At 41.8% G+C, this 13,034-nt stretch overlaps 3 protein-coding genes across 3 annotated transcripts in view; 2 read left to right on the top strand and 1 right to left on the bottom strand.

Moving 5' to 3' along the window:
• Positions 1-143: 143 nt before the first annotated feature.
• LOC108781546 (uncharacterized) lies at positions 144-3,815 on the bottom strand (the record flags this gene model as incomplete). The annotated part of the gene is made up of 3 exons (XM_018549541.1): positions 2,764-3,815; positions 1,034-2,639; positions 144-880 (listed from the first exon to the last, which is right to left on the bottom strand). Coding segments are annotated over exons 1-3 (3,395 nt in total), but the record flags the coding sequence as incomplete, so codon positions are not given.
• Positions 3,816-6,329: 2,514 nt separating this feature from the next.
• LOC108781545 (uncharacterized) lies at positions 6,330-7,016 on the top strand. The gene has a single exon (XM_018549540.1). It carries the CDS (start codon positions 6,330-6,332, stop codon positions 7,014-7,016), a length of 687 nt encoding a protein of 228 aa, XP_018405042.1.
• Position 7,017: 1 nt separating this feature from the next.
• Positions 7,018-13,034, top strand: part of LOC108781544 (uncharacterized) — a 7,894-nt gene continuing 1,877 nt past the window's right edge. The window contains exons 1-6 of the mRNA XM_018549539.1: positions 7,018-7,129; positions 7,260-7,629; positions 7,726-8,730; positions 8,794-8,936; positions 9,102-9,369; positions 9,527-9,773. Coding sequence (XP_018405041.1) covers positions 7,018-7,129; positions 7,260-7,629; positions 7,726-8,730; positions 8,794-8,936; positions 9,102-9,369; positions 9,527-9,773 — 2,145 coding nt within the window. The remainder of the gene's footprint in view (positions 7,130-7,259; positions 7,630-7,725; positions 8,731-8,793; positions 8,937-9,101; positions 9,370-9,526; positions 9,774-13,034) is intronic.

Raw genomic sequence — 13,034 nt, 5'->3', positions numbered from 1 at the left:
CTTTATAAATTATATTACATATTATATATTAAATATATTATACATTTTATACAAGTTATATGTATGTATGTATATGATATGTGTTTTATTTGCACCGGTAATGTCCCCATGGCAGCGTGTCGGTGGAACTTGATATGATATACCGCTTATCATCGTGTGGACTTAGAGCGATTTTTGTTTCCGATATTGTATACACCTCGTGCAATTTCGATCTGATGCACGATTGTCTGCGCGTCATTTCAATAGCGTCGTTTAAGCATCGCGTGTAATCATCAAACGTTATGGATCTTGCCACAACGTTACTTTTGACACCCTTTGCCTTTTTCGTATCCTTCTTTCCTTGCACACGTAAAGCGTACATTTTCGCTCTAAGCCCGACGAATTCAGTCATGATGGCACCGTTGTTCTCGTCTTTCATAAGATCTGGAACTTTTTTATTCGCGAGCGGAATACTGTACGGGTTGTCAATAGAGTAATCGCTAGTGTCAAATCTATTTATGTCGCGTTTTATAATTTCATATACATCATCACATTCCACATGATATATGAGACTATCAGTATCGGTATACATAATTTTACATTTTTCATGAAACGGTGTCATATATTCGTGGTGAAATTCGTACAAACACGTTTTCAATATATCGAGGATGCACATACCCACGTATATCGGTTTGTCGAACTTCACCTCGAGTTTACGCAGCTCTATCGCGACCAGATTCTCCGAGAAAACGCTACGACTGTGAAAGTTGGGTTTCGCGATCATTGCTTCGGCACCGTATCTGCCTTCCCATTTTGTTACTAATTTTACATCAACGCGATCGCGCACATTCTCCATGGTTTTACCAAATACCGCGTTATTCATAAGTTTGTATAAATTTTTCTCAAAATCGTTTTTTGCCAAAGTTCTAAATTTTGTATTTAATTCTATGTAATCGCGAAGCCATGGAGATTGCGTGAATTGCAATATACGGTGAATCTTTGCGATACGGAGGCCGTGACGAGTACACTGCTGCAGGTTGCGATAATGAATCACGTAACGCTGCTTATCGCATAACGTCGCGAGGAGCTTGTCATCGCGCTTGCCGGGTGGTTTCTCTCGCGTTGGACAGAACGGTAGGTCAGTGTGCGCGTCGTGGAGATGTTGTGGGTACTCAATGTCAACCTCGAGAATATAGCCTGTAGGTGAATCTAGCGGGATGGTCGAAAAGTCGAAATTTTGCACGTCGTCGACCCATCGAAAATCAGCGTATGGCAATGGTTGACACATTGCCCAGCCGTAGAGATTGTTGACGTCATAGTACATTAGGTACGATGATGGTTTCGATGAGTCGTACGACGATATGTATTTGTTGTTGGCTCGCGCGTACCTGTTTGAGCACTGGCTCAGACCACCGCGTATACCGCGCTCGACAAACATGACCATGTCAATGTCTGTGAGCAGTTCAAATTTTACACCCGTATGCTTCAACATGGCATCCCATGTGAAGCCAGGCAAGGTGTAATAATATGCGGGGTCGAGCCCGTAACTCGCGACGCAACTGTCGCGGAAATTTTCAAATACGTCGGCCAACAACAATACATCTGTTTTTAGATACAGGTCGCTATATTCACCGAGCGTTTGGATGGAGAACCGCTGCCACACGTTGACAGCGTGCGCGTAATCGCTCTCGGATACCGTGTCGTCTGTCAATGAACTGTAAAACGAATCGCGAGGCGGCAAGCACGATTCATTCAATTTTTCACTGCAATCAATGTACTCGTACGGAAAGACACCTTTTCGAGTTAAAAGATTGAAATTTTCTTCCGATAAATGTGAAAATTCGCGTCGCAATACCCGCAGCTTGTCTTTATTGAGAAAAGATGCTAATTTGTCTAAACTAGAAGCGAGAAATCTATATGAATCTATGAAACGTAGTTGTATACAATTTTTTTTATCATCTATAGTATCATCAACGTGTTTAGTAAAAGATATATATTTTTCTTTAGTTATCGGTAATAAATCTACCTGTCCTTCGTATGCGGCGGCAATTTCTTTGATAATGAAATGAGCGTCGTAACCTGTTAAATTGTGAAAGACTACGGGTATGCAACGCGAATCCTTATAATTTAAATTACAATTTGAGTGCGCGGGACCTCTGTATCGCCCGGTGAGATGGCAGTGATCGCGTGCCCGCTTATCATCTTTCATGAACGGTTTCTTGCACACGTGACAGTGCGTGGCGTTGTTAAATTTTTCCCAGTCGTCTCGCGTGAAATCCATGGGAACATTTGTCGAAATTATAGATTGCACACTATGTGCTAAATTTTTCAATTCATCCGCGAACCACGATATGCAATTATTATCGCGGCGAAAACGATAGCTTGATAGTGAATCGTCGTGTGAGCAATGAATGTAATACGCTATACTAAAAACCTGATGATGTTGATACATGGATGATGTTGGATCTTCATCCATCTTCTCCAGTGCGCACTCCAAATCGGCGTAGACCACGAAAGGGACGCGCTCCTTCCTGCAATGGTTCTTGAACTTGAGCCACTTGTCGTCCTCGCTCGGCAGCCTTATCGCACAATCGTTGAGTTTTCCGCAGTCGACGCTGTGAATCTCCAATTTAGAGATCGAGCTAAAATAGTGTAAGCATCTGAAAAAAAAATAAAATTATTAGTATTACCGTTATTATTATTATTATTATTATTATTATTATTATTATTATTATTATTATTATTATTATTATTATTATTATTATTATTAATTATTATACATACCTATCGCAGAAGTATTTCTTATGCTCCTTTTTACTGATTTGTGAACTGACGAGGCGTGACAGGTCTTTAATCAGCACAAAGTGACCCGCGATGTCATCCTCCACGTACAAGAGGTTTACGTGCTTGCTCCTCTTTTGGTCAGCGAGTCGTATCGGTATGATCCCCTGCTCGATGGCGTAAACGTTGATGGAAATGTCGTTGAGATTTTCAAATTTTTTACTTTGACTTAACGTCATCGGGAATTCAATACCCGTGAGATTTAGTACCAATGAGTAGTGCGGATATGAAGATTCTCTGTGACCATTTTCTTGGGCTGGATGCAGAGCGGCAACCACTGACCATGCAAAACAAGCATTGTCTTTGGATTGCACGTTGATCACCGCTCTCTTCAGCATAATTTCCTCCGGGAGTTTGATATGACATCCCGCGCGCAGAGGATTTAGTTTATTCGCGTTAACAGTCAAGTTTAATATACGCGACAGTGCCCATCCACTATCACGTTCTTGAAACTCTTCGAGCGATGCCAGGATTGGCTCGACGACGCGTGACACATACCACTCGCGCTGATCGGTGTATCGATGTATTTCATAGTTTCTGGTTGCGATGCTCTTGTTCGCGCGTTTATCGCCAGCTACGAATTCACCATTAAATACTGTATTTATCTTTATAGAGTCATATCTCTGTAAAACACACTGTACACGCTCGAGCACAATTTCACTCGCGTCTTCGAGAAATCGGCGGGGGTCGATGTGATTAGAGTTTATCACCGCGCCCGTTAGAATACGGCTTTCGAACGCTGTTTCTATCTCGCGCCATCGGAGTCCATATCCGGCGCCCACGTATACGAATCGTCCGCGCACTGAATCCTTCAAACTCTCGAGCCGCGCGATACTTGCGATCACTGCTTGTCTATTACCGATCGATAATCGCGGGCGTTTGATCCGACTCTGTTCTTCCAGAGATTCTATAAATTCGTCGCATCGCTGTTCCCACGCGACGTACTCTTCTCTGGTATTCAGCTGTGCTGCTTGCTCTATTAAATCTAGCTCCATATCGCTTAATTGACTAATGACGCTATGCGTCTAAATCTTTGCGTTTTATATCAATCTATTTGGCAACACTGCATCTTTTAACTGCACAATTTGGCAACGTCGCATTTGTATCAAATTACATTACTGCTCTCATCACCGGACGTGTCTTTTGCACAAAAATCTTAAACAGAACTTGCGAACGTTGCATTTTTAAATATCGAATTACACTAATAATTTCATCACCGTACGTGTCTAAAAATCTGTATTGTGCAAAATTTTTTCTTAGCAGCTGCATATTTGCAAACGCTGCATTTTTTAAAAAAAACGTTGGAGGGGGATACAGTTTAAAAGCGGTTCGTGCAACGTTACTGCATCAGTTACTCAAACGATTTCAATCAGCATGGATTCTCACGTTCAGCATGAACTGTAAGTATTTCACATATATCTATGTAAAAATTATATATCTATAAAAATATTCTATGAAAATATCTTATATTATTTATTGCAGCGCACGTAACATCATGGGTAGAACATTTGCGTTGACTCCGACAGCGTACAAATTTCTTGAGATTGGGATCGCCGTAGGATCGATGTCTCACGTGGAAATTGCGATTAGTGATACCCGAGGCAACCGCATCATCCTACCGCACGCCACGTGGACAGCGTTCGTCGAAAAACGGGCGGATATAGAAAGATTGGTGCAATCGACTACACCATCATCATCGTTGATGATTCGAGACCTTGTAATGGAACTTGTCAAAATACGTGATGTGAACACTGTGAAATTATCTTTATGTGACAAGTGCATGTATATGAAACCGTCGACTGTACTATTCATGCTCAAACTCGAACAATGCGTTGATCATGCGTATTTCAATTTGTGTCAATATACGAACAGTGTAAGTGATAAATTTAAATATTTCGTGACTTATTTACGTCAAAATTGTATTGTGAATAAATTTGAAACGGTAAACGCTTTACATAAGATTTATGATAGAAATTCTAATATCGAATGCGAATTAATAATGTACGCTTTAGGTGATATTGTATATCATGCACAACATGACGAATAAATAATTGTCTGAATTTAAATAGCACGTCTCTCAATTCTTTCCTTCCATCCATCCATCCTTCGCGCGGTATCATATAACGCGCTGCGACAGCGTTATCGCGACAGCGATCGCATGCGGTAGTATATACACGCTCGAAAATTATTCAGTACAACAAAAAATAAATGAAATATAATAATAAATTGAATTATTATTATTATTATTGCATAAAATAAATATAAAATAAAAAAACAGCGTCTTCGCATGCGTTAGTATATACGCGCTCGAAAATTATTCAGTACAACAAAAAATAAATGAAATATAATAATAAATTGAATTATTATTATTGCATAAAATAAATATAAAATAAAAAAATCTTTAAGATGGAAGCCGCATAAGAAGATACACGGTAGGTACAGCGCGGCGGCCCGCGCGCGCGATGGCAGCTGCGGTGGGGGAGGCCAGACCGCGCCCGGAGGGACCGCGCCCGACGGACCGCGCGCGTTAGCTTACCGGAGGATCCTGGCGGTCATTGACTCCGCGGCGACCACCGCAATTCTTCCATGCGTCAGCACACTGTGACGTCATTTTCCTGCCCGTCATCCCCTACTGCGTCATCCTCCCCCTCCCGTGATGTTATACCCCTCGACGTCATACCCCTCGCCCTCTGACATCATATTCCCTAGTCCTGTGACGTCATTCCCCTCCCCTCCCATGACGTCATACCCCTCTCGCCTTGTGACGTCATCCCCTCCCCGTGACGTCATACCCCCCCCTCACCCGCATCCGTGACGTCATCCCCCTCCCCTGCCATGACGTAGACCCCCCGCGCCTCGGGTTCCCCTCGCCCCTCATCCCCCCCTCAGAGGACCCGAATTAGAACCGGCCTATATATACTACTCTCATGTAGCCGCTAAATGCACATCGGGACATTGCAAGATGTGTCAAGCAAAACATAACTCTTTACTTCATTTAGATTCTCCCACAGCTGAAGCCACGGACAAGAACGTGAGCAAGACTGAAGAAGTAAAGTCGATTAACGCGTCTTCAATTCTAGCGACGCATTCCTCCGAATATAGCGCTGGCAACAATGTCGTTCTGTCAACCGCACTGGTATACGTGATCGACAAAGGGGGCACACCCATGCCTTGACGTGCATTGCTCAGGGTCGCAAGCAAATTTTATATCCTCGAAATTCCTAGTAACGCTTAACATAAATCCGCGGCATCTTAATGTTTCCATATCAGGAGTCGGCGGTTCCGCCGCAACGTCCTCTCGAGCAGCCCGAATTAAGCTACAGTCGCGGATCAGTTCTTACAATGCCCACATTGATTGCATAGTTACAAATAGTGTTACCGAAAGGCTATCATCATTTTCACTTAAACGAGCCGATTTCAGTATTCCGCACAATATCAAATTAGCGGATCCACGGTTTCACGTATCTTCAGAGATCGATTTACTAATAGGGGCAGAAATATTTTGGGATATGGTGTGCGTAGGTCAGATTAAGGCTTCTTCTAAGCATCCTACGTTGCAAAAAACGCGTCTGGGATGGATACTCGCTGGGCGTACAAGCAATGCGCCTCAAGCTACCACAAGGGTACATTCGTTGCATGCCTCAGTATCCGATACACAGTTGCATTCGGAGTTAAAACGATTCTGGGACATGGATGAAACAACAGTTCAGGAAAGCAGTCTTACGATGGAGGAGAACTCATGTGAACGGCGTTTTCTCGACAGCGTTCAGCGGAACCAGCAGGGTCGACTCGTAGTTCAGCTCCCCATTAAGGAACATTTGATACAAAGAATCGGTGATTCACGGAACATTGCCTTGAATCGTCTGAGGACGTTGGAAAGGCGTTTCAAGCGCGAGCCGGAGGTTAAGGTTGCATATTCTCAGTTCTTAGATGAGTACATGGCGCTCGGTCACATGCGTCTCGTGAATCCATCAGGCAAAGAGGTATGGCCATCAGTTTACCTGCCTCATCACTGCGTCTTCAAGATCACCGGTAATTCTTCGAAAATTAGAGTCGTTTTCGACGCATCATCCAAAGGCAGCAATGGGCTGTCACTCAATGACACGTTGATGATGGCCGGTCGTTCAGCAGGACCTGGCGTCCACATTGATGCGTTTTCGTACATTCCAATATGTTGTAATCGCGGACATAATTAAGATGTACCGTCAGATATTGTTGGATCCATTACAAACCTGTCTACAAAAAATTCTGTGGCGAAACGATCACACGGATAATGTCGAGGAGTACGAATTGCTCACACTCACTTACGGCACTTCTTCGGCCTTATATCTAGCAACTAGATGTCTTGTTTATCTCGCTAGCCAGCTATCACGGAAATATCCTATAGGCGCGAAGCACGTTATGCGTGATTTCTACATAACTGGATGATATGCTTACAGGAGCAAATACTATCGAGGAGGCGAGGGCTATTCGAGACGAGGTAATTCAATTGTTGAAAGAGGGAGGATTTGAGCTCGGCAAATGGGCGTCCAACAACATGGAATTGCTTGAGGGCATCAATAATCAAAACGATCAACCGATTGACATTCATGGCGACATTGAATCTTGTATCCTAGGCACCAAATGGGATCGTCATGAAGACGCTTTTTTCTTCTGTTGCAAGGAAGCGTCCGCTAACAAAATCACGAAGCGTCATATAATATGGGACACAGCTAAATTATATGACCCCTTAGGTTTGCTAGGGCCGGTTATTGTTATCGCTAAGCTTATCGTTCAGGAGCTTTGGCAGTCGGAGGTTCAATGGGACGAGTCAGTCCCTCTCAACATTCACACACGATGGGTTGAATTTAGAGCGCAATTAGATTCACTAAATCATTTACGAATTTCACGTTTTGTCAATTTCAGCATGGACACGCAGTCAATGCAAATTCATGGGTTCTGCGATGCGAGCCAGAACGCATATGGGGTTTGCATCTATGTTCGCACGAGGACAGGACCCCACGAATATCGTAGCGAGTTACTATGTTCTAGATCGAGAGTTGCTCCCCTTAAGGCGGTGTCTCTTCCGAGACTCGAGCTATGCGCAGCGTTATTGTTGGCACGTCTTATCGCTAAGGTTCGAGAGGCTTTAGATCACTTGAAAGTTTTTCTTTGGTCTGATTCCACCATCGCCCTTAATTGGATAACCTCGCCATCCCGGAGGTGGTCCACCTTCGTGGCAAATCGAGTAGGTGAGGTGCAGCGAATCACAGAAATTGAACATTGGCATCATGTCAGTTCGTCGGACAATTCCGCCGACATCCTTTCACGAGGTTTGAACCCTAATGAATTAATCAACTCTGCTCAATGGTGGCACGGCCCATCCTTTCTACAGAGGGATGACGATCAATGGCCAGACAGTTTCGTGGTTAGGTTACAACATGAGATTCCCGAGCAAAGGAAAATAGTTTCGACTGTAGCTACGGTAGACGACTGCATTGTCAGTGAGTTGATAAATAGACATTCTCGTATCGACAAAGTTTCGAGAATCATAGCTTATTGCCTGAGGTTCTTCAAGGCATGGTGTCCAGGCACGCCGGCAATTAGTGTAGCACCAGCAGAATTGTCACACGCTCTAAGCGTTATATGTAGAATCGTGCAAAGGCAGTCCTTTGACAAGGAATATAAGGCATTACAAGCCGGGGGCACAATCGTTTCTCCTAGCAGGTTACTTCTCTTGGCTCCCTTTTTAGACAAGAAAGGGCTTCTGAGGGTGGGAGGTAGGTTAAGTCAGTCGAACCTTGAATACGAGGCACGCCACCCGATATTACTGCCACGCGGTCACATGCTTACCAAGTTAATCATAAAACAAGAACATAGGCGTACATTACATTCCGGGGCGCAAGCAACCATGGCCAGCGTCAGACAGAGGTTTTGGTCGTTATCACTCCGTTCTACCACACGTAAAATAATTCAAAACTGCATATGTTTTAGGGCTAGGCCGCGTCAGTCCGAGGCCGTAATGGGCTCATTACCAGCGGAACGCGTTACGCCATCCAAGCCATTCTCACATTGCGGCGTAGATTACGCCGGACCGGCATTCATTAAAGACGGTAAAAGACGTAATGCTCAATTGCGTAAGGCATACGTCTCAATTTTCATTTGTTTCGCTACCAGAGCTGTTCACATTGAATTTGTAAGTGATTTGACTACCGATGCATTTATCGCAGCCTTTAAAAGATTTATTTCGCGAAGGGGAAAGCCCTCTCAGATGTATTTCGACAACGGAACCGCTTTTGTAGGGGTCCGAAGGCAACTTAAAGAGCTTTACGAATTTTGTAACAGTCAACAATCGAAATCAGACATACAGCAATTTTTACACAATCAGGAAATATTGTGGAACTTTATCCCACCGAATGCGCCTCACGTTGGCGGCCTCTGGGAAGCAGCCGTTAAATCGGCTAAGCATCATCTTACTCGTATAGTAGGTCGAGCTCATTTGACATTTGAAGAGCTACAGACTTTGCGAGATCGAAGCAGTTCTAAACTCGCGTCCTATTACCCCCCTAAGTGCGGATCCAAACGATTTGAGTTGTCTCACTCCGGGTCATTTTCTCATTGGCGAGCCACTGAATAGTTTTCCTTGCAGAGACGTAAGCGATTTGAACGAGAACCGGCTCATTCGCTGGCAGAGAGTCGAACAAATCCGTCAACATTTTTGGCGCAGATGGAGCGTCGAATACCTTCATTCGTTGCAGGAAAGGACGAAGTGGAGAAGCAACAAGGGTTTACAATTACAACCAGGTCAATTGGTATTGGTCAAGCAGCAGAACTTGGCGCCGTTGCAATGGGAAACGGGCCGCATCCAGGAGATTCACCCTGGGCCAGATGGTATCACACGTGTAGCCACTGTCCGGACCGCCAGAGGAAATTTTGTAAGACCGCTATCAAAACTCGCGATACTCCCCTTGGAGGTATCAAGCTCGCACGCGGGCGGCAGTACAGATTATATTACGCCTTCTTAGCTTTAAGCATATATTTGTATTCGAGCAAGCAACAGTAGTTATTAGTTTAAGCGAACTAAGTTCCTTCTGTCAATAGTTTTATAATTAATGTTAAGTTCAAAGTGCATTAGTATTCATAAGTAATCGGTTCATTGAAAGTCATCCTTTCAACGTGGGCGGCGTTGTTGGATAAATTATAATCTTAATTTCGCGCGTTTACATTGTCCGCGGAGCTCGCGTTCGCGGCGCTAGTTTTTTTGTAGTTCTTACCTGTTCAGGTGCTGCTATCGGGGCGCTCGCGCATCATCATCGATCGTCTTGTCGATCGGACATTATTACTTTGTATCAAGTCGTTGGATAAATACGTACCACGACGTTTTTGTAAAAGGCTCAGTTCCTTTATTGCCAGACAAGTGGCATTCTCTGTGTAATCTCCGCATTAAAGTGTTCCTTAACAATAACAAAGGGCCTCTTTAATTCATTCCTAAGGAAGAGAAAATCCATTTCTCGGCCACGTACCGCGAAGCACTCGTACCGTGGATAAACATGGTGGGCAGCAGCCCTCAGTTTGTACAACAGTACATAACAGTGTGATATAGCTCTCGTTTCGCGTAGAAAGTCGAAACCCACGTGCAACAGTACAATTACAGAAGTCGTATGTGTAGATACAGTAGGTTCCGCCCCCCTGCGGGGGGCTCCACGACTGTTAAGAATAACCTAACCCAACCCATTCAGTGGTGTGATATAGCTCTCGTTTCGCGTAGAAAGTCGAAACCCACGTGCAACAGTACAATTATAGAAGTCGTATGTGTAGATACAGTAGGTTCCGTCCCCCTGCGGGGGGCTCCACGACTGTTAAGAATAACCTAATCCAACACATTCAGTGGTGTGAAATAGCTCTCGTTTCGCGTAGAAAGTCGAAACCCACGTGCAACAGTACAATTATAGAAGTCGTATGTGTAGATACAGTAGGTTCCGCCCCCCTGCGGGGGGTTCCACGACTGTTAAAAATAACCTAACCCAACCAATTCAGTGGTGTGAGATAGCTCTTGTTTCGCGTAGAAAGTCGAAACCCACGTACAACAGTACAGGCATGTGACTTTCTATGCGAAAACACTTCCATGATTGTACTGTTGCACGTGGGTTTCGACTTTCTACGCGAAACAAGAGTTATCTCACACCACTGAATGGGTTGGGTTAGGTTATTTTTAATAGTAGTGGAGCACCCCACAGGGCGGCGGAACCTACTGTATCTACACATACGACTTCTATAATTGAGCTGAGGCAGCTATTCTGTATAATTACCAATAGTACTTAACATCATATAGCTGAAATAATACGAGTAACTAATTCATTATTTAATATGATTTTAAATTTCGTGGCTAAACGCATGCGCAAGAGGTCACAGAGCATGAAGGAAGCAGTGCTACATTGCGTTTTCGTACGTATCACTTTCTTTTCATCCAAATAATCAATAAGATTTCGAAAATAATGTGTTAGATGGATAAATTCGTGAAATAACATCGTGACAGCACAAAGTGAGAAACAGTACTGATTGTGAATATAGCATAATAGTAACCTTGCATTGATTGAATGTAATCAAAATAAACCGAGAAGCAAAGCATGAAGGAAAGTGGGATGAGAATCGCTTCGCTTGGAAGTCACACTGTACAATAGAAATAAAACGTAATTTTTCAAACTTTTTTTGATCATAACTTTTGAACGGACAGCGACCACCACCCAAAACCTGCGGGAGGTCACTCAGGGTCATGACCTTGACAACATATGTCAAGGTCAAGATCATCGGGGGGGGGCTCCCCTTTTCTAGATATTTACCGAAATTATTATGATTTCTCTTTCTTGGTAATGGTATCCGGACGATATTTTTCCAGTATGTCTACATTGATGTTCTCTAAAATATTTTAACGTAATACATTTTATTATTGAAAAATAAATCAATGAAAGTGAATATGTATTTATTCCAATGTTAAAATATTACATACGTATAATCAACTATGCTAATAAACGTAATAAATTCTTTTGGTATAATCAGAACAATCCTTTCTCACGATATTAATTATTAATTAGAATAATAATTTGTAAACGTATACTTATGAAGATATACGTGATTGAAAACTGATTAACTTACACTCTAAAATCTTGAACTAGGTGAGAGATCAAAATATAACAGTTTTTTATATTTAAAAAATAAATCACAATAGATCAGTACTAATTTTAAAAGAATTCTTATGCCAAATTGTCTATTTTAACGTAATACATTTTATTATTGAAAGATAATGAAATACCATGAAAAATGACTCATATTATTGAAGGTACCAGGTTCATTAAAGTAAACATACACCAACAGTTGCCAACTTTACGTCTGACTTGAATACCTCATTATGTATGCTAGGGTTTTTTACCATTTCATTATCTTCCAATAATAAAGATGTATTACGTTAAAGTAGATAATATGGTAAAACAATTTAATAAGAATTCTTTTGAAATTAATATTAATCTTTTGTGATTCATTTTTAAAATATAAAAAACTGTTATTTTGATCACATAGAACACTATATTTGATTCAAGATTTTGGAGTACATAAGAATTCTTTTGAATTAATACTGATCTTATGTGATTCATTTTTGAAATCTAAAAAACTGTTATTTCTATCTCTCACCTAGAACACTATAATTGATTCAAGAGTTTGGAACACATGTGTGTGAGTTAACCAGTTGTCAATCACGTGTATCTTCATAAGCTTACATTTACAAAATATTATTATAATTAATAACTAATATTGTGAGGATACTTTATTACCATGAAAAATGACTCATATACTATTGAAGGTGCCAGTTCAAAGTAAACATATATAAAGTATATATTCTTTTGTTGCATATATACGAAATAATAATGATTCAACATTATTATTATAAACATCTAGTGTGCATGTGTTGTTAAATCATTATTACGTATATATGCAACAAAAGGATATACATTTTATGAATGTTCACTTTGAACTAGCACCTTCAATGATATATCAGTTTATTTTCTAACGTCGAAAGTGTCGGTTGCATTGCATTACCTTCAGAATTTAATATACTTTTATTATTGTAATGTACTACTGCGCTTGTCAACTATTTTGATACCACTCTTATTTAGGGCAACATTATTGTCGACAAGCTTTGCATTAGTCACATCCAAGATTATAGCACTGGCATCAAGAACTTT

This window comes from Cyphomyrmex costatus, unplaced genomic scaffold (genome assembly GCF_001594065.2).
Source record: "Cyphomyrmex costatus isolate MS0001 unplaced genomic scaffold, Ccosl1.0 scaffold834, whole genome shotgun sequence".
NCBI lineage: Eukaryota > Metazoa > Arthropoda > Insecta > Hymenoptera > Formicidae > Cyphomyrmex > Cyphomyrmex costatus.
The sequence above is the reverse complement of the archived record's forward strand: the minus strand, read 5'-3'. Positions and strand labels throughout refer to the sequence as shown.

Bases quoted from the DNA above. Each gene is read 5' to 3' on its own strand.
- LOC108781545 (XM_018549540.1), top strand. From the start codon at position 6,330: ATGGTGTGCGTAGGTCAGATTAAGGCTTCTTCTAAGCATCCTACGTTG.